The following is a 21,702-nucleotide window of genomic DNA, read 5'->3' as shown; positions in this document are numbered from 1 at the left end:
CCAAAGTTGTCCTACATTAACTGATAGATGAAAAGGTTGTCGTCTTCGTTGTATGTCTTGTGTCCTTCTTCAGTAATTCGGTCCTATAAAAGGGCCTATTTAAAATGTTTGATTCAGTAGAGTGGTGCAGCATGAACGCAATCTCAGTTAGGAAAAATATTGCACCACCGAAATTAACCGAGTCCCCAATCGAACCAAGTCTACGGACTATCCTGGTGTGAATGCAACTTACGGCAGCTATGAAAGCAAAAGAGGTTCCAACCTGGTACAAGCAGGGCATATCTCATAAAGTGGTTGGTGAGAGTTTATCAATTGCATCTACACACTAAGTTTAAAACTTTTTTTGTGGGGGGGGATAATAAAAATTAGAGTTCTTTTCTGCATATGGTTGTAAACTGATCCACTATATGTGGGAATCGTAAAGATTTCTTTTTTTCTTTCTCTCCAATAAAGAAGTGAGGACCAGAAAGTCATCTATACTGTCTCATGTTATGAATATTTAAATGGATAGTTTAATGAAACACGTTGAATTCACTGTACATAACAGTTCTGGTTGATTGTCAGTTTAAAAAAAAAGAGAAAAAGAAAAACTTACAGAAAATAAAGACTTGGTGTGCAAATGCTTGTTGGCTAAACTGGTTTCTGAACACATACTTACTTACATTAATCTCAAAATGTCCATACTATCAAGGAATACTTATCAGTAAAACAGTACATAATACATTACAGTGTGTTTAGTGTTTTAACAAACTGAAAAAAATTATTTACAATATACACATCAATATTATTTTCTTCACTATATGCCTTATTCTGTACAAACACATGCACTCCCCCCTCCCTCACAATCAGTCTCCAGCATTGGGAACAATCTCATACAAGAGAAAAGAAAATAGAAAGCTTGACCAAACTAAAGGTTCTGTAGCTGTTGCTTATACATAAATAAACAAGTCGCCTTAATTTTGCATTTACCTAAGAAATCTAACAGAAAAAAGTTCACTTTATTTGATTTTTATTTATCTTACTTCAGCCACCTTTGCTGAAACACCAAAGAATGGCAACTTAAATAACTTCAATACCCTTATTGCATTTTCCTTCCCAACCCTACCCATCTGATTTTAAAATGACTATTGTTGACCTCAGGAAGAAATAACAACTAACTGAAACACCTTCTTCTTGAAGCTATATTCACAGGAAAAAAAAGTGTGTACAAAGTTGCCATGACCAGTCACGTAACCCTGACAAAACATTCAACTTCGGATTGGGAAGAAAAGAGTAAACACTGGACGTCGATCACTGTCTTCACACAAAAGGACTGTCCGATCTGAATACATCTGAATAGCTCTTGCCATTTATGTGTTCGATGTGGCTTTCGGTGCTGTAGCAGCGGTGGACTTCTGTGAGGGACGATGCCACGTAAGAAGCAGAGCGGAAAAAGTCAGCGTTGGCGAAAGTTCCAGCAAACTGCATCCGTTGCAGATTCCAGTGTCTTCTAAGAACTGTCTGAACCTGCAGTGGAAAAAGAAAGAGCATGTTTGTATTATGTATGCATCGGTTATTGCATTTTAATCTAAAACTGGGTGGAAAATATATAAATCTGTTTTATGAGTCAAAGTTAACTCACCTCGCCATTAAAAAAGCAAAATATTGTTGAAACCAAGAGACCCTGTGTTTAAAAAACATATTGTTAGGAAATATATTTCTCAACTGTTCTTTCCCACATTAATTATTAAAAAACAAAAACCGTTTCAAATTGCACTGAACTGCTCATACCTGATAATGCATGAGGATATTCATGATGTACAGGTAGATCTCAGTGATCCAGTGATCATGTGGCTTATATGCGAGCAGGACGTACTGGATGCCGAGCAGAGGGATAAGGATGAGGGTGGCTCTCACAGCCCGCATGTAGAGGCTGGACTCTGCCTGGTGCGTCACTCGTAGTTTGGTGATAAGAACCCGTACGATGTTTAATAAGAAGAAAAAGTTCACCTGGAGTCAAAGCAGCCAGTTAGTGCATTTGATGCAGATTTACCACTTTTGATAGAGTATATGAAGTGGATCAACATTTTTTGAAAGTTTACATGATAATTAAAACAGTTCATCGTCAGTTTGTCTTGCTGCAGATCTCTATCCAGTTCTAAAAGCCAAAAGCTGCTCATATTCAAGTCAGCCATCTTGTAGGGGAGAGTGAGGTAAGTTGAGCCAGTGGGTAAGTTGACCCACCCCTTGTATCTAGGTAACCTTGCACATGTTTTGTCAAGTGAACATAAATTCAGGACACACCCATTTTTTCCATCCAACTGTGATGCAGAGAAGCACATGGGAGAAGAGGTAAGTATTTTTTTTTTTTATACAAAAAAGTGTTTTTTGCCTGTCAAAGTAAATTTTATGCATATCAGATAAAATGATTGTTATATCAAAGCAAATGAATCCAGCTAAAAAGTTATATATCATACATGTTTGTGACTTGCTAACCTATAAAATCATGAAAATCACTTCACTAAAGATTTGCTTAAATTTCTAAGCTAGCCTGTTTTTTTTAAAATGGTGGCTATGGGGCAAAGTAAGCCAAAGGCTATGGAGTAAATTAAGCCAATGGTTCAACTTACCCCTCCTTAAAGCACTGAAATTCAGTCATTCAGACATTTAAATTATATTTAATTTGCATATACTCAACTGTTTTGGTGTGTTTGTCATATGTTAATCTTTAGAAAAAGGTATCATGCCAAGAACCTACAAGAGGAAAACAAGCTGGGACTCAACGCCCCTTGAAGAGATGGAGAGAGCAGCCAATGATGTCAGGGGTGGAAAGTCTATCAGATCAGTTGCAAAAGAGAAATATTGATAGGTCAACATTGAGGAGGTACATGAAAAAGAGAGGGGCAAAGGAAATAACAGTCGGGTACAGTGGAACAGCAGAAGCAAAGAGGGTCTTCTCAGAGCAGGTGGAGAAGGGGCTAGCAAACCATATTAACCCAGAAAGGCCTGACCCATGAAGAAATGGTAAGAAAAGTCCAATGTTTTTAATATGAGGCCTTTATTTGGCCCTTTAATAAAATGTAACAAAAAAAATTAACATTTTTTGGGTGGGATATCTACCATTTATTACCATGTGATATATTAAAAATATTATAATATGGTTTTCTGCCCTATCTATTAGGGGACAGAAGACGAGTATCAGAGTGTGTTCAACAGGATTTTGAACAAAGTTTATACCATATATTGAAGCAAAATGTCTCAGAAACTGTATGTAAATATGTCACATCGGGCTCTTATGGGTTAAGAAGCTTGCAGAGCAGTTCTATGGCCTTACTCCAAAAAATGCTGTGAACTAGCATTAGAATTGACAGAAAGAAAAATACTCCTCCCCAAGGAGAAGGGAGGAACAAGGGAAGGAGCAACAGTCCAAACTCCCCTTCATCCTTGACAGTTGGAATATTGAATAGTTGTTTCAATTAAATTGTTAAATGGTTTAAAAGATAACTAAGGGTTTGTTCTCACAAGTTCAAAACGGTTAACACTGTTTGTTAGCACAATATGCTAAGGTTTACATTATAAAACTCAGATGGTCAGTTTACCCCCAGATGGATGACCTTACCCACTGACTTGGTTCAACCTACCCCTAATCTGGTGCAAGTTTTTTTTTTTTTGAGGAGTCATTGTTTTGGGCAGCTTTGTCAGAGATACATTCTGATCATTTAATTTGATACTAGACATCTTGAAATAAAGGTATATGTTTTCATTCTGTTTCTGAGTCATTTTCCCTTTCTTCTAAGACAAAAAAAGTAGAAAGTGGTTAATCTTACCCTACTCTTCCCTAGCCAGTAAGCTAGTCTGTCAATCAAGCTTGTTTAAGAAAGACTACAAATTTTTTTTTAATAAATACATAATTGGTGGCAAAGCTTTAATTTATGTTTTGTGTCACATGTTTTATGTTTTTAATTTGACCTTGTCATAGCTGGATTATCAGATGATTACATTACATAATCAAGTTAGCACTTAGCTAGTGTTAGCTGCCTCAGTGAGAATAATGAGATTATAATGCTTGACTAAAGACTGCATCAAAACCTCAATGTACAATGACGCAATATAGTTATGCTGGTTGAGGGCCTTAAAGAACATAAAAACACTGATAAATACGTAATATAATAGATTTGGTTACAAAGAAAAGAATGTTAGCTTCAAATGTCTTTGGCTGTGTCCGAATGTGCACCTTACTCCTACATAGTGCCCTATATAGGGGCCATGCCATTTTGTAGGAGTGTTCGAATGTCCAGAAAGAAAAAAGTAGGGCACTCATAATTACCCGCAATGCATCTAGAAAAGTAGTGAGCATCAATGGTCATTAGACGGGTCAATATAGACCACAATGCATTGCAAGCAGAACCTAAACATGGCACAACAAGGCACATAAAACCATTTTTTATTGAACAGATATGCAACAAAGAATAAAATACAACATAAGAAATAAAAATAAAAATATTTACACACAACTTTGGATTGGATTTGGAATGACATCTTGACACTTGTTGTGGTTGCCGTGGTGACGGCTGGTAGTCACGTGGTTTGCGGCGAAGAAAAAATAGGCAACTTCGTGTCCGAATCGCCAGCAGAATGGGTGCACTATGTAGTGTGCTATATAGTGCAGCCCTATGTAGTGAACGAGGGGTTAGGGAGTAGGGTGGACATTAGGACACAGCCTTTCTCTTTTTCTTTCTGTTTGACATTTATCTGAGAGAGTTGGATTTAGGCGGTATTGGATTGATTCAATTTCACCTCCCCGCAGAGGATACTTAAATAAATAGGTCCAAAAGGGTGACAATAAGACATCTAAACTTCCAGCTTTCTTGTGGCCAACCTTTGACCTTGATGATGGTGTTGATTCAGCTTGAGTGATACTTCCTAAACTTAGCTACATATCCATCAAACATCGCCTATAATCCCCTCACAACACTTGCCAGTGCTGGAAATGTGTCAAAAGTGGCTCAGGCTACACTTAATGCAAACCATTCTGGACATTATCCTCTTAATAAAAAATTAACAATAGCACATATTATTGTCTGTAGTGGTTGTGAGTAGGGTTTTAAAATGAAATCATTTTAACTGTTGGGTTACTTACCACTAATGCAGCACAAATGGGAGCATGGATAATGTACAGCAAGGAAGTGGCTGAGCTGACCCAGCATCTGTAAAATTCATGGAGATGTCAGAAGTCTAATATGGCAACCCCTGATATACTCACAAATGTGTGGTGACAATCAAAAAAACTTACTTGTCATTGTAATAGCAGTGACGCGCTATTGAATATATGACTGCTGGCACAAGTGGGAAACCTGTAAAATCAATTTTATGACATTTGTAGATAAGACAGGAGAGAATATTTTGGCTGTTTTTAACAACATAAGCTTTTACTTACCCCATCCCAGCAGATAATACCACATGAGATGCTGTTTTTCTGCAAACACAGCCACAACAATCAGAGTGTGTAGGTAGATACCCTCGCAAAGCATCCAGAAGTAGTTACAACTCATTATATATATCTGGATGAATGCAAGCAGCTTGCAGCTGCCCTGAAAGAGAAAACCAAAGTCACAACTTCAATGTCATTCAGACTGTAAGCACATGTTCTTCAGCCCTATATCAGAAAAGCTGGTATTATATGGAAAATGCAACAAAAAAAAAAACAGAATAGAACAAAAACTTTCATTTAATTGCAGACACAATAATCTCAATGTATTTTTTATTTTTGCCTCTCATTTTAATTTGTTAATATCAATCTATTTCTGTATTTCAGACCTGCAACACCTTTGCAGGCAGTAATACTTCTTCCTTAGCAATGCCTCCATAATACAGAATGTGATTATGTCTCTTATTGACATGGATGCATGCACATCCCTGGAAAAGATGCTTTCTTGATGGGAACATATGAAACTCTATGTTTTGCTATTCTGGAATAATGCTGCCACCACAGGAGCTTTTCAAGGCACCAATACAACCCCATACCATCACAACACATGAATTGTTTTTGCAACTGAACTGGCCTTTTGTCCATAGCAAAGTTAATTTACTTTAAAAAAAGATCCTAAATATTGATTGGTTTGATCACAGTACGCCTTTCCACTGTGTGACGGTCCATCCTACATGCCTCCTAGCTTCCAAGTTCCTTAAGACATTTAATGAATTTGTGCACGGTATTTTGAGAAACAGACAACTTCCTTCCAATTGCTTTTAGAGGAATACTATTTCTAAACAGCTCAAGGATTTTCTCACGCAGCTGCAAAAACGGGTGATTGTCTGCATGTCTTTGCTCATCAAAAATTCAACATTTCATGGATACTGCAAACACCAGTTAATTGCCTGTTTCGTTGTAACATCATTACTTATTAATTTATCCTAAACTGTTCACATCCCAGCTTTTTTGTATTGTTTTGCAGACCTGAAATAAAGCATGGACACTGAGAAATAAGATTAAATTTAAAGGAGATTTTGGTTCATATTGTCTGCAATCAAATGCAAGAAGGAAGATGTGTAAAAATCCAGTTTTTATTGAACTTTTCACAGCATTCCAACTTTTCCGAATATGATGTATATGTACATGATTATGTAAAAAATAGAAAGTCTGATCACTCACAGAATCCTCTTTATTTACCGAGAACCATGCAACTGTAATGACTGAGTTCAGCACGAATGAGAAGAAAAGGTTTTTGTGGAGAGTTATCCTTTGGCAGCTCAGACTCCTGCAGAAATTGGAAGATTAGAGACAGGTACATAGTTTAACCTTATAGATTTACAACTAAGCAACCAGCTCAAAACCCTAACTCCAGGTTAGGCAACTTACTTGAAATAGAAGAATATTCCTAAAGATATCAGGAGTGAGACAAGTGATAGTCCATGTCCAATCATAATCAAGTAGAAGTGAGTCATTGCTGCCTGCAGAAAACACATCAAATAGTCATTCATTAGTGATGATGCACCTCCAACAAAGCTGTTTAATTTTCCATGTTGTGCTTTGTTCTTTTTTACCGTCCCATGATGAGTAATGTTGGCTCTGCAGTTGGTGAAATTTGTCCACGTTTTGTTGCTCTCTGGGTTGAGACCCCACTCGCCCGTCTCTGTGCAGACTTTAGATGCCATCGCTGCTCAAGAATTTGTAAATCATGGTTAGAAAAGTGGGACAAGGACACAATTGTTTCTATATTTATGACTATATTTCTTTTACTGTGCAAGTTTGAGAATTGAGTTAGCGTTTGGGAAACATCTAGGCTAAGTCTACACAAATACAGTTTGTATTTGTTTTTTAATGTTTTTTCCTCCTCTGCTCCACAAAAACATCATATTTACACAGCACCATTTACAAAAGAAAAAAGCAAAAATAACAAAAAAGAAAATCTCTAGTGGAAACACATAGATATAGTGTGCATGCACCTTGTCAACTTCTATGTATAGGAAACAGTGATAGTGAACATACAAAGATGTTCAACCTATTCTTCAGCAACAAACTATCCTTCTCACAGTTATTACTCCAACTCAAGGTCTGATCATGCTGTTTTAAGCAGCAGTCAGTTATATTAGCAGCAGCACTACCCTGTCTTACTTTGCTGTTGCCATGTAAGCAAAAGGGGTGATTGGGGATAACAGTTGTGCAGAATCTGATGTTGTTGCCAAAATCCTACTTTTCTAGTCCGAAAATCAGTTAAATAGTTCATGCTGGAATGTGTTTTCAAAAGATTATCCAGGCCAAAAAACTGCATTTGAATGTGGACAATAAGTCAAGGCCAAATTTGTATATAAGAAGTTTCTTATTCTTATTCTGTTTTACAAAAAATCCTGGACTGTTAACCCTTAGACTGAAACTGTGCTTTAAAAGTTGTGCCTTGTGTTAACAGAAAAATAAAACAAAAATAATAAAATAAAATAAAGTAAAGTAATCAATACTATTTTCATTTTTGCACATTATGTGAAGATGAAGGTGGAATGTGATTAGCCTAACTTGGCACAATAACTGAAAACAGCTAGCGAGTTTTCTACATCATTGTCATGTGCACATTCTCCCTAAAATGATTAATTAAAATATAATTTTTTACATTTTTGTGCTCCTCATAAAAAAAGACAAAACTAATGACATAATTAAGGAGCTAAAAGTGCTAAAAAAAACTCAGACTTCTCAGACACATTTAAAGAACTAAAAATTTAACATAATGATAGAATGATAAATTAACATTTAACATTATCAATTTATTTATAAAGCATTTAACCACAGCCACAGCTGAACAACAAAGATAAGTAAAATAAAAGCAAGGAGTTTCATTTTTTAAATGTCAGTATATTAGGCCATCATTTTCCAAGTAATCAACTTAATACTGAAAAAAAAACAACAAAAAAAACAACAACAAAAAAAAAAAAAACAAAACAAAAAAAAACTTTTTGGAGCCATAACCTAAACTCAACAGGAAGCTGGCAGTTTGGAATTTGCTTTGCAGTTTTAATGAAGACTTTACAATCTTTTTACCAATAACATTTGCAAATCCTTCCAACAGATTTTATTGCAGGGGTAGCCAACGTCAGTCCTCGAGGGCACCAATCCGGCAGGTTTTCCAGATTTCCCTGCTCCAGCACTCCTAACTCAAATTAAATGGATCCAACAGCCTATAAGGATCTCCACAATGACTTGTTAGTTTAAGTCAGGTGTGTTGGAGCACGGAAATCTGGAAAACCTGCCGGATTGGTGCCCTCGAGGACTGACGTTGGCTACCCCTGTTTTATTGAATGCTACATACATTATATGATGGTAATTCATGTTATACAAAGGCAGAAAGATTCACCTTGTGTGTCAAAATCCTTAAAGTAGCCTGGACAGCTCTGTTCTTTCACTCCAGCTTCAGTTTCATCCCAGCACAGCCACCCATCCCATGTCGTGTTGCACATCGGTTCCGCTAAAAAAACAAAATATGTGTCACAGGTGATATGTTATTGATGTTAATCATGCTTTTTTAGTTTAGGCTTTTTCTTCTAATAATATTTTTATTATTATCTAAGAGTCTGTTTAGAAAAAGAGACATACATTTTTCACAATCGTTGTACATTTCTCAACTTTTAAAGAAAGGAAAACATTAACTAAAAGGGGCTTCCGCCTTTATAACAAAATGATGGTCTTTGACCTCATGGTTGGCATATCAATACTCTGGAGTTGATACTTTGATATCTGCCAGTCAAAATATCAGATTTGATAATTATTTGAATATCGTGATAACACTGTTCCAAAGCAAAACATGTCATTTGTTTTTACTTCTAAGAGTTTTAGGCAATAAAATTAAATGCGAAAACCAATCCCAGTATATTCCTTCCATGTCCTTTGTGTCACATACATCTTATTTTTTTCAGTTTACTCATTAATATATTTTATCATATTTTCAGTATTTTATCAACATAGATTATGTTGATAAGTTTTATTCATATTTAATATCGCTTTTGTAATAAAGACACAATGTGTGGACAAAAAAAAGAAGATGTAACGTGTGTTTAACTAAGCAAATAGGTTTGAGCCTCCTACTGGATAATTTCTGCATGGGTTCTTATCTCTTAGCTGCAACAAGTTATTTAACCCAAATTGATGCAATGAGTAGCTTCTCATTACTTAAACAATCATGTTGTCTTCCAGGTTTAAAAGCGTCAAAACGATTGTTTTCAGCAATCACTCAAACATTTGGTTAAATTAAATTGAAGAAAAACAACAGTAGAACTCAGGGTTATGTTTAATTGTGAAAGTAAGAGCATGTCCACATGAACAATGTGAGGGGAGGGATTGGGACTAAACAGCTGTGTAGCTGTAAGAAATCACTTATCAGCTAGCCAAGTTAGCTTAATTAGCTAGAGAGCATAAAGGGGCGGCTGTAGCTCAGGTGGAAGAGCAGTCGTCTTTCGACCGGAAGGTAGGCAGATCGATTCCAGGCTTCCACTGACTACATGCCGAAGTGTCCTTGGGCAAGACACTTAACCCCACGTTGCCTCCCGATGTGCCTATCGGGGTGTGAATGTGTGTGTGAATGGGTGAATGTGATAAGTAGTGTAAAGCGCTTTGAGTGGTCAAACTGGCTGGAAAAGCGCTATATAAGTACAAGTCCATTTACCATTTACCATTTAAAGACAGGAGCAATGGAAGAAGGCCATGTGCTTTGATGAGTCCAGATTTATCCAGTTCCAGAGTGATGGGAGTATCAGAAAAGAGGCAGGTGAAGTGATGCAGCCATCATTTCATCTAGTGTGGTGAAATGCATATTGTGATTTTCCTTTAAGGGGCAAAAAGTACTGATATTGATGAAAAAGTACCATAAACTAATGGCATTGTATTGAGAAGAAAAATGTTGGCATCACCAATTAATATCTTGTGTTCACCAATATTTTTAAACACACATAATTGTTTTTTTGTCTTGCAGCAGTTTTAGTTATAATTGAGTACTTTGTAGTGGTTCCTGTTGCTTTCCTACTCACCAGTGGATTTTGTAACATTGTGGGATTCTTTCAAGATCCTCTGGAAACATTGGAACTGGGCCATAGGAATTTGGTCCTGCATCCGCTTTGGTTCAGCCAGATGATTTGGGTGATCCTGGTACTGTTCTTCAGATGTCGCCACCACCCGTAGCTGAGATAAATGAACATTAAATAGACCATACAGAATGTGATGAGATGGGGAAAGGAAAGTCTAAAACCTGTTAATTTACAGTATTTGTAACTGAAGCAGTGGTGAAGCTAGAAAATTTGACAGAGGTGGAAACCTCTATTTTCTTTCATTGTAAACGTGTTCATTGAATCGATCTGTTCATCTGAGGATGTTGGTGACATTATCAGAGGTGGCTAGCATCACAAAAAGATGATTTAGGCAAAAAATATATAATTTTTGTAAAAAATTACTTAGGCCATTATTTTAGGAAGGTGATGATGTGATATTTTATGATATATATCGTTTATTTAACGCTTCACTGTTGGTCCTATGGCTATGACCAGCCCTTGGCTCTGTCCCTGAAGAGATGGTAATAAATAAATAAGGTAGTAAAACTCTGTAAACATTATTCAAGTAGATGCTTATGAATAATTTTTAAATGGCACAAATGAATTGCAGTCTGAACAGAGTTAAGATCCATACACTACATAATTTGACAAGTTGTCATTTACAGTATGGAAGTTAGTAAAATTACTTAAATGTCACATGACTGAACTCAGTATCATTTCTCAGTAACAGCAAATAAATTATTCCTTGTGTAAACAATATTTCTGGACAATTTCATATACTGAAACAAACATATAGAATATATAACTTAATGCATCTAGTTATGGACAGACAAAAAAAAAAAAAAAACTATGAAAATTATTATAAACAGAACTTCCAGCGTGATTGCAAAGTCCCAAGAGTGAAGGACGGAGGTGGGAGTGTGATGATGTGGAGCTGCATGGTTTCCAAAAGAAAAGATTGCATTTAAAGATGCTGTGCATACCAGACACAGAACTTTAAACAATGAGGTCTGAGATTCTGTAGGTTTGTGACATTTTGTTCATTTTACTTTAGCTGGAATTTGATTTAGGAGCCATAATACATTGTTCAGTTTAGAACATGCTCTGCTAGTCCAGCATGTTGGATGATGACGTTAGAAATACACATGTGATCTGCAGCATTATGAGTGAGAATTGCTTTGATGAATAACAAAAGGCTCCCATGTCCACACACAGACGAGTTTGGGTGTATCTGCTCAAGTTTTTTGTATTGTTTAGACGTTTCATCCACATAAAACTGCCATTATGGGATCCAAAAACCCTAATTTTATCAATCGGGTCCCAAAGTAAATCAATCTAAATGTGAACAAATGTCTACTTTTTAGCTTGATTTGTCACCATTATCTTATTTGTTTGTTTACATCACGCAAGTTTATGCACATGCTCCATGTCTTCTTCTCTGTTTTTGTCACGTTACAGCGTTACTGACAGGCCTGGCATACTTCAGCATTTTTAGTGGTTTTGTATGGATGTACACACATTTATTACAATGATTCTATCCTTACAGAAAACTTTTTAAAACTAAAATGGTTCCATGCGGATGTAGTCCTATTGTCTCCTAAAACCTGACAGAAATAGAACATTTCAGCATAATCCAAGGCATCCTGACAAAGTCCAAACTTTGATCAAATAGATTACCTTTAGAGTTTTTCAAGAGAAAAGTGGTGCAACAAAAGAAGGCTCCAGTAAAGAAAAGCAGAAAAAAAACATAAATTATCTTGTATTCAAGTGACAGAGCAAAGGGATTTACTGACTTTATGTGTTCTTGGAAAGCTTCAGTGTTTATAGTAAATAACATAATAAATGACAGGTTACATAATAAATGACAGATGTAAATGTTGTAAAGTTACATCAATGCAAAGAAGAGCTTTTGGGTAAATATGCATCATTACATACAATAAACTCTTTTAAAAAATAGTTAAATATTGTAAAAAAAAATCCATAAAACTATACCTTGTTGAGGGTGCAAAGGGTCAGGAGAAACATGATGTTCAAATCCATCTGTGCTCTGATCTTCATCTTCTAAAGAAAAGACAAAAATATCTCAAATTTACTAACTCTTTATGCACTCGGCCTACAAGGGTCCATTGCTGTGCAGTTGGGGGATATTTTTTATCATTCATTGGGAGTTATTTTTATTGGATTTGGAAGAATAGGGAAAATTTCACCACTATTGGAAATATTTTTCCCCAAGTGTTTCCTGAGCTGCAGCAGCACACAATGTGTTGATAGGAGCTCACTCTCCAGTTCACGTGCTCTGCACTGTCACACCCATTAAATCACACGTTTGAGCTTTTTGCATGTTTTGCGTGTTTCTTTTGCTTCTCATGTGCTTGGTTAACTTTGCAACATGCATTGCAAATGTATGGTGTATTTTGACCATTTCTGTCACCGATTTTCAAAACTGCTTTTTTTAAAAAAAAAACAAAAAAAAAACTGAAGACAAGACCATGACCTGCTTCCTTATCCTTCACTTCAATTAAATGTCATATAAACATGACAGTGTGTGAAACGGTTTACAAATTTATAGTTTTAGTGTTTAGCCCCCCCCCCACCCCCCCCCCCCTTTTTTTTTTTTGAACCTCAAGGTTACCGATTTGGCCCTTTTGCTTCCTCTTCTTCCCACAGCTTCCTTCCTGCATGCTGCATTATGCATGTTGAGCAGCTTTTACCAAGGTTGAGCCAAAAGACAGAAATATAGGCCATATTTTACCAACACTTCTGAGTGCTGAGGCTTCATGTCCACATTTTGAGCTACTATGTCAAGCTTGTCATGTAAGCATTGACATATATGTAAAACTGTCTCAAAACCAGCAGAGATGAAAATGATGCATCTCAGGTTTATCTCCAATCTGCAGAAATACTGACTTTTTGTAGATAAGGCGTTGGGGTTAGCGCAGTGGAAATGATGACATTTGCTGTATTTAGCATGATAAAATCAGGTGGCAGTTTGTTTTCCTTGTCAAGTCAGTCTGCTGCACAGTAAAATCTTTTTTTTAGTATGACCACCTTACAACTTCAACGCACACAGCTTAATTCCTTTCTTTAGATAGTCTCCAGGAATTGTTCTCCAGACTTCTTCAAGGATTTTTCAAAGCTCTTCTTGGGATGTTGGCTGCTTTTTTTGTCTGTTTCTTTCTGATATTATCATCCCACATTGTTTCAATAATGTTGAGATCAGGACTCTGGGGAGGATTCATCTCTCCATAAGACTGGTTGCCACTGACTTTCAGTTCACTTCTTGTGTTATTTGACATACCTCAGCCTTTCCTCCTTTTTTCACTTTCAGGGAGGCCACTTCTGATGAGGCCACTAGTAGAGGGATGAAGGTCCAAATACAGCTTTTAGGTCCCTGCATCTGGATTTTTTAAAGAAACACTGCACACCATGCTAAGATATACAAGCAAACAGCTCTTTGGGAATCACTTTCTTGCTGCAAAAATATTATTTTATGTCTGTCAAACTGTCATTTTGGTATTTTTCATAAAGAGAAAAACTTTAATAGATTCTTCATTAAGTTGTCTATTAAATGTTGACACATCAATGGTTCATCCATTGAGTTAGAAACCTTTTTAATTGTTTTTATGCTTCACTGTGCAGCATGGAGAACTCCTCAAAACCACTTACAAGGAAATTGGCTTCTTTGGAAGCTCTATATAAAGAAATGAAGGCTGACTCAAGACTTTTGCACAAGTCTGCAGTCTGATTTGGGAAGAAATTAGGTTTTAGTGGTGATACCCCCCTTTTTTCAGTTAGAGTTGCTGTGGATTCTCTTTATTGGACATTAAAAGTAATAGGAAAGTCTAAAGCAAGCACTTCTGTGTTAAAGTGACAATATATGATGTTGAAAATGAGAAATTGTTTAAAATTGTATGAGACTAGATGAGTCTTGTGCACTTCCTTTTGCACTTTTAGTTTAATAAAAAGATAATAGAGGTAAACTTTCTTAGATTTCTCTGGAAAGTCTGTATGTACAGACGGCTGCATGAAAAACACAACTACATGTCTAGAAACCCCGTATCTTCTGCTAAATCAGGAGCACTTTTTCTTTAGAAAAATATCTTGAATATATTCAAACACATGCAGCTGAACTTTGTAAATGCTTTGAGACATTAGTGCGGTGACTTAAACTAAAAAGATTTACACACTTCTCCTGTAAAATGCCTGATTTTAAACACACATTGGTGCTGTATTTGTTCTTGAGAGCAGCTTTTTGTTGTTAGCTGTGACGGATTTTCAGGTGTTTTGTTTCCACGGCTTCCCTGAACTGTGATATTTTGTACACAATTTGAAATAAATGTGAGTTGTTTAACAATATTTTTCACATCGGCTGATTTATTAACCTTTAATTAAACGTTTAAAATAAATAAAAAAATAATTAAATTTGAGGGAAATTTTCTTTCACTCAGAAGGAGCTTACCTTTGCACAAGAAGAAATTGTGTTTTCCAGAAGCAAAAATAATCCTTCAGTCAGAGATTTTATCTTTGCTGTAAAAATAAAAACAATGAGAGGCTGTTGGTGTGATTTCCTCAGAAGTAGCTCTTCAGTGTGTTTGGCACAGGAGGCAGAGGCGACACTGAGCTGAGCTGAGCTGATAAAAACTGACTATGGCTGCAGATGACATCACATGCATACCTTTTGTGGAGACACATCCCTAGAGAGTAATGACGAATGTTACAAAACATTTTTAATAATAATTTTAAACATACCATCTGCCATATGTTAATATATGTTTGACTTCTTGCCCCTTTCTAATCCATTATATCAACTTTATAAACTATAGACAAATAATAGTCTACAAATAACAGCCTTTTTATAATTAAATAACCACTTAGTAGTGAAGTATAATCTCTTTATTATTTTCTATTTGAACTTTTAAATGCTTATTAAATAACCCTATTGATCAATACACTATTAACATTATTACCAAATTCATGCAACAAAAACAAAAACAAGACAAAAAAAAATTTTTCTTTAGCAATGTCGCCCTCAGCTGGTCCCCAGCTGCATAGCAACAGTTCCCATGCAGATCAAAATGCATATCCTCTGCATTTTCAATAAACCTTATTCTAATACCACAACTGCATTTCATAGATAGATAGATAGATAGATAGATAGATAGATAGATAGATAGATAGATAGATAGATCTAAACTAATACAATATGTGTAAAAACAACCATCCTGGAAAATGTGACGGCCTTTCTACTGTGTGATGGCTGCATTAAACACAAGGCTCTACAGTGGACATGCATCAAAGATACAGATCTTGTTTTTGGCAGAATACCAGCTTCTGTAAAAAATAAATAAATAAAAAAAACATTCTCCAAGTATTTATGTTTTGACATGCAAGAGAATGGACTTGGTAGAAATTCACCAGGTTAAATTTGCCTTGATATTCCATTTTTAAGCAAACAAGCTGTAAACAGCAAGAGGATAGTAGCCCTATACCCATGCACCCAGGAGCAGACCCCACAGCCACACAGACGCCAAAACGAGGCCCCGGTTGGAGTGGTCACGTGACTTTTGTCATTCTTTTTGTATGGGAAAAATGTCCGTGTCACGTGCTCGACACCTGCTCGAGCAGACGTGACTAGCTGTAACACACCTGACTTTAATTAATGAGCGTTAAGATTGAAGCAGGCGGTTGTATTAGCTTTAACCGGAAGTTGATAAATTAGCATGGTTAGAGCAAGCAGCGTAAGTTCGGTTTCAAGTTCGTTTTGTTGTCTTGAAATGTTTTTCCCCCTTTTACCATTTGATTTTTATACACATGAATTTATTATAAATTAGCTGTTATGTTAATAGGAGTAAAACCCTTGTCAAAAAGGTGGCGAGGAATTGTAGATTTATGGCTTAAGGCTTATCATAAAATACTGGGGGAACTGATATAAAGCAAATTTTTATAAGTATTTATAACTTCACTGTGGAGTTGTTTATGTGTGGTAGAGTTAACATGAACGAATGATCAAGCCACGCGGTCCTTCAAAGCCAGCGCACCCATGTGGATGTCCTTGTTTATATTATAATTTGGGGTTCAATCAGGCAACAATTAATCCCCTACCTGCCTGTTAAGGCTCGTTATGCCCTATCAGCAACCTAGCCAAACTCTGTAGCTCAGTTTTTAGATTGCTAACTGTCAGCATTGTGCAGTAACAGGATGTACAGGAAAGCAGCTTGGAGGAAAACTGTCAGCGATGCAGTGCGTAGCCACCAGGAACAAGCCCTCAGCACCGATATGCAACTGTTAAAGACCTACGGCCCAACAGCATTTCTGCTCGGAGAAAATGGAGTGACCCTTCATTTTAAGGTAAAATGATCTGGCATTCTGCGTGCAAGCACACACATCAGAGACTGAATCATGCACAGCATGTTTTCTTCATGTTGTTCAGGTCCGCCTTGGAGACCCGCACACCTGCACCTGTCCTGTGTTCATCAAGAAGCAGGAACTGTGCAAACACATCTGCTGGTATCAATTATTCAAGAAAAATATTTAATTACTTTAATACAGATTTTTAAACACAGCAAGTTTTTTTTAAAATTTTAAATATTTTTAAATCTTGCACAAAAAGTATATATATATTTTTTTTAATGAATTGATTATGTGCTTTTGAGTATCTTTGGTCACAAAACATGTAAAAGTAAAGTAAGAGCACTTTTGTATGAGACTTTACTTAAATTAACATTTTTTTTGCCTTTTGTTTAATTAGTATTTTATAATAATGTGTAGAATGATTTCAGTTTTGGCTCTTGGAAAAGCTGTAAATTTGTTAAAAGGTAATGTTTACTTTGATATGCACTCTACAATCTGCAGGACAAACTTTTGAGCTTTGTCATTCCAGGGTTTTACTGTGTAAATTCAGCTTACCCAGAGAGCATGAGTGTAAGTTTTCCTTTTTGTTTTTTAAAAATACCTTTTCAATGCAGTTTTTTAAAAAAAAAACAGAGGCATATAAAATGTTTAGGTTGCGTTTTGATTCATGAAGCCACATTTTTCATTTAGCTTTTTATGTTTATTGCTAAATTAGGGACATAGAAACATGACTTTTTTTGTCACAGAAACTTTCAAACTTTTCAAAGCAGCTCTGGAAAAATAAGACAACAGCATGTTCTTCAGTTTTATTGATTGCTTTTGTTTGCGTAGACTACGGTACTGTGAAAATCCAGAGCCACCCCACATTTCTTCATCTCACACCTGAGAAGCAGGAAATTGATGCAGTGATTTCTGTGTTTGCTTTAATGATGATACAACACATGAGATGAAAATGGATTCTGTAAGATTGCAACAAGTTTGAAAGTCAGTATTTATCGGCTCAGCTAAAAGCTCTTTGGGAATTACTTTGATGGTGTAGAATCACTATTTTCTGTCAAACTGTTATTGTTTGCAACCGCCTGCTGGAGAGACCTCACAGTACTGATAGGATGCAATTTGGATGCCAAATTAGTCATTGCTTTGTAGTGTCTTTAGATCATGTTTAAAAGATTATATTGAATTTCTAATAAACCAAATTCTAAAGAAATGAGGTTGCTCAAGATTAACAGTGCTACAAATATATTTTTGTACATTTTGAAAATAAAATGACAGCTGGTCAGAGTGAAAAGTTTAGCTGTCAGACCTCAAAACAAAAAGAAATTTTATATTCTACAAAAATGGTTAATGTTTTAACTTTGGAAGAACCCTGAAGTGGATATTTGGTGTACAACTTTTTTATTTTTCAGATTTTGTATGTATTTATTCACCGATGCTTCACACTGACCTAAACATTGGTGTGATCTCTGTTTCATGTTAGCAAATATGATCTTGGATACAACATCATGCATGAGTTGCTCACTCAGATGTATCTATTTGATTTCAGTTTTACTAACCTACACATCACGATGGCCCATCAAATATTTCTTACAAATTTGGCCATATTTACTTTTAGCTGAAAGGTGAAAATGCTCCCTGAACTGTTTATTTTATTTTAATTTATTTGATACCATGATAAGGTCCTATTATTCTGTACAGGTTTCAGGCTGAGTTCTGTTATGTTTGCTGTGAAAAGTTTGTTGGGTCATTTCAGGGAGCTGGCCCATCCTCCTGGGTATCTTCTTGTTTATACACATGTTAAAAATAACTGGTTTAGACTCGTTCCAGCTTGGACTTGTGGAAAGGCAGATCTTGGAGTTGCTCCAGGGTGTACACTGTTTCAAAGCCCAGTGGACAGATGCTGACCCCTCTACCGCTTCTGGGACCCGGAGCCAACCAGGCCCAAGCCAGGAGGCTGGAAGCGTCTGCCGGAAAGTGATTCAAGCCCAGGATGTGTGTCCGATCTGTCAAGAGGAGCTGCTGGAGAAAAAACAGCCAGTGTCTTTTTGCAGGTGTGTTGAGGTCGAGCTTTCACACTATCATTGTGTCAGGATGATATTCTGGTTTAACTTTTATAGCCATGCTGACCAGAACATGACCCCATGCAGAATTATTAGTCCCACCTCAGCGCACCAATCTGTTGAGGAAGCTGCCTATGCAACATCGGATGTAATAAAATTAGATTTAAATCTCCAGATAGCCACAGTAGAGAACTTTCAGCATTCTGCTGACAGATTTCCTGTACTCTCACATGCTGTCCTTGTCTCTCCCAGGTTCGGCTGTGGCAACAATGTGCACATCTCCTGCATCAAAGTGTGGGCAAATCACCAAAACCTCTCAGACATGCAGAAGATGGTGAAATGTCCTCTGTGCAGGAATAACTTCAGCTCTTTAAAGTCGCTCCACGTGCAGGTGAAGAACTCTCTAAGTCTCTTCACCAGAGCTGAAAGGCAGAGGCCAGACAGACACCTGGGGGTGCGCTGCCACAGCTGCCAGGTCTGCCCTGTCACTGGCAGATGTTTCAAGTAAGCTCACTACAGTCACAAGTGTGGTATGACCCTGTTAATTCCAGGCATTTTACACCCTTCAAGTTTTACACATTTAGTATTTTTTAGTCTATAAGAAATTGCTTAGAAAGCATTTATAAAGTTTAGCTGTTCTAAAGTGAAGATGACTCAATGTATTTTATGTTTTAGATAAAGCAAAATGTGGAAAACTGAATGTCAGCTGCAACAGAAACCATTTCAAGTGGCCTGATTGCTTATTTCATTCTGTGTGCAAGTTAAAAAATAATAGCTGATAAGTTTGTTTTTTAGAAGTTAAATTTTCAGAATCTTATAGAAATTTGGCAAACCTCACCATCAAATCAGGGTCAAACCCTCAACATGGCATCTGTTTAAATGAAGTCACTGATTTTTAAATTGCTTTCTTTTTCTAATGCTGCCACCTCCAAATGAAACATTAAAGCCCTTTAAATGGTCATAAATTGTAGGGCTCAAATGATTTTAAATTCATCATACATCAAAAAATCTCATTTAAAAATGGTAATCATTTCATATAATTCATATTCGGTCGGTTGCGTGCTCGGTTTTCCTACGAGCTCCAAATCAACATTTCACACAACATGAAGCCTTTTAGCTAACAGAGGCCCAGCGATGCACACTTCAGTCTTTTAACATCTCACTAGCATTAACTTCAGCAACAGGTGAAAAAGCAAAACACTCACTGAATGTGCAGCTTGTCTGCACCAAAACCAGTTTAGCTGAAACTGCGGATGCTCTCCTGTTAAATCTATCACATTTTTCTACTTCCTAACTGTAATCTAGAATTTGTGTTTTTGTCCAGATGCATGGTCTGCAGTAATTTCTATCTGTGTGAAAAATGTGTGAAGAGGGGCTGCCACTCACAGCATCCCCTAGCTTCAAGAACAGTAAGTCATTAGAGTCTAGCAGCTTTCAGTGAATTGTCACATAAATATTTATGGAACTTAAGCTTTCACATCACTTTTATTGGTTTTATGTATACTGTATGCTAACTCATAACATCACCGTCAACTTTGAACCTGAAACAGAGAAGGACAAAGCCGTGGCTCCGTGTTGGGGAAGACTCATCAGGGGAGGCAAAGGAAGCAAACTGCCATCTTTACCATGATGGGTAAGTTTGTCAGACTTCCACATCACCGACTTTCTACACGTTGTTACTAAGTATTCCTCGTTTCTTCCTCAGTACTGTTGCAGCAGCTGCAGATCCTTTATCAGACAGTATGTTGAAGGGCCTGCCTGCTCTCAGAGTGAGATCAAGGTCTCGTCTCTTAGACGAAGGGCAGCAATGTCGGCTCTGTCTGAGGGGCTTCAGCCTGGGTCAGCTCATACGGGCTCTGCCCTGCTTTCACAAGGTAACTGGGATGTGTGATTGCATTATCTTCTAAACAGTATATTACTAAATGTTTAAAAAACATCTTGCTCTTCAGTTCCACGCGGACTGTGTGGACCAGATCCTGCTTGCCTCAAACTCCTGCCCCCTGGATGGATATGTGATGTCTGCCACAACTAGAAGAGTCAGAGATGGAACTGCCTCTCCGAGGTTGGCCTCCTGCCTTTCCAGAAAGGGGAGGACTACTTTGTCTGTTTTGTCAGGATGCTCCTTGTCCAGAAGTGATTTTAAATGAACTATTTTACCCATGTCTGATTATTTTTGTTTTAATAAAACTTTTTTTAAGCCTTTGTATCATATTTGATAGACTCAAAACATTGTGTAGAGTCTAATACATCATGTCCCTGGTTGATACCTTTTGCACTAAAACAACAATGATATCACATGGTAATAAAGACCAATACCTGCCCATTATTTTATTCGGTCAGCATTGAAATAGTGTGAATTGAAAAATGGAAATGATTAGTAGCAGTCAGAACCAAAATAAACTAATTTCAGAGGAGTAAATAAACATTTTAGCCATGAGATAACATGGGGAAAGTAATATGGGCCTTTTATCAACCCATGTTGTGCATCGGGGTAAATCACCAGGCAAGCAGTCCTTACACATTGCAGTGAGGACAAGTCATAAGAAGGTCAAAAGCTAACGGATGGAAAGCAGCACTGCTAAACAAGCTTGCAACAAGGCATCAATTAAAAAAAAAAAAACAAAACACCTCTGCCTTGGATATAAGATGCACTGTAGTGGCAACAGGAAAAGAGGCCGTCCTTTTAGTTTTGTGTAGATGTGAACCAGACACCTACTAATGTGACCTCTCCTGCCAGGTTCAAGGTTCGAGGAATCTTTATAATTCTGTGAGGGTAATTTGTTGTACA

At 36.8% G+C, this 21,702-nt stretch overlaps 2 protein-coding genes across 3 annotated transcripts; one reads left to right on the top strand and one right to left on the bottom strand.

Annotated features, from left to right (window-relative positions):
- Positions 1-477: 477 nt before the first annotated feature.
- calcrlb (calcitonin receptor-like b) lies at positions 478-15,092 on the bottom strand. Of its 2 annotated transcripts, none has more exons than XM_041979326.1 (13): positions 14,966-15,092; positions 12,499-12,567; positions 10,489-10,639; positions 8,823-8,933; positions 7,024-7,136; positions 6,839-6,930; positions 6,632-6,737; positions 5,417-5,570; positions 5,273-5,333; positions 5,120-5,186; positions 1,771-1,989; positions 1,622-1,663; positions 478-1,506 (listed from the first exon to the last, which is right to left on the bottom strand). In XM_041979326.1, the coding sequence occupies exons 2-13, from the start codon at positions 12,562-12,564 to the stop codon at positions 1,300-1,302; spliced, it is 1,389 nt and encodes a 462-aa protein (XP_041835260.1). In that variant the 5' UTR covers positions 12,565-12,567; positions 14,966-15,092; the 3' UTR covers positions 478-1,299. The 2 variants fall into 2 exon arrangements, with proteins under 2 accessions (XP_041835260.1, XP_041835262.1); XM_041979328.1 differs by having other exon boundaries at positions 12,499-12,564.
- Positions 15,093-16,139: 1,047 nt separating this feature from the next.
- Positions 16,140-21,111, top strand: zswim2 (zinc finger, SWIM-type containing 2). Its single transcript, XM_041979042.1, has 10 exons — positions 16,140-16,244; positions 16,698-16,854; positions 16,937-17,013; positions 17,387-17,427; positions 18,671-18,905; positions 19,167-19,418; positions 20,239-20,323; positions 20,465-20,547; positions 20,620-20,788; positions 20,864-21,111. Exons 2-10 carry the CDS (start codon positions 16,705-16,707, stop codon positions 21,059-21,061), a joined length of 1,290 nt encoding a protein of 429 aa, XP_041834976.1. The 5' UTR covers positions 16,140-16,244; positions 16,698-16,704; the 3' UTR covers positions 21,062-21,111.
- The last annotated feature ends 591 nt before the right edge of the window (positions 21,112-21,702 follow it).

Source organism: Melanotaenia boesemani, chromosome 24 (genome assembly GCF_017639745.1).
Source record: "Melanotaenia boesemani isolate fMelBoe1 chromosome 24, fMelBoe1.pri, whole genome shotgun sequence".
Lineage (NCBI taxonomy): Eukaryota > Metazoa > Chordata > Actinopteri > Atheriniformes > Melanotaeniidae > Melanotaenia > Melanotaenia boesemani.
This window is presented reverse-complemented; position numbering and strand designations above follow the sequence as displayed.

Excerpts from the sequence above, each read along its gene's own strand:
- calcrlb (XM_041979326.1), bottom strand. The coding sequence starts at position 12,564 with ATGAAGATCAGAGCACAGATGGATTTGAACATCATGTTTCTCCTGACC. Across the intron at positions 8,934-10,488 it reads CAATGTTACAAAATCCACTG|CGGAACCGATGTGCAACACG; the intron begins GTGAGTAGGAAA and ends TTGTTTTTTTAG. Across the intron at positions 1,507-1,621 it reads TTTGCTTTTTTAATGGCGAG|GTTCAGACAGTTCTTAGAAG; the intron begins GTGAGTTAACTT and ends TTTCCACTGCAG.
- zswim2 (XM_041979042.1), top strand. The coding sequence starts at position 16,705 with ATGTACAGGAAAGCAGCTTGGAGGAAAACTGTCAGCGATGCAGTGCGT. Across the intron at positions 16,855-16,936 it reads GAGTGACCCTTCATTTTAAG|GTCCGCCTTGGAGACCCGCA; the intron begins GTAAAATGATCT and ends CATGTTGTTCAG. Across the intron at positions 20,789-20,863 it reads CTCTGCCCTGCTTTCACAAG|TTCCACGCGGACTGTGTGGA; the intron begins GTAACTGGGATG and ends CTTGCTCTTCAG.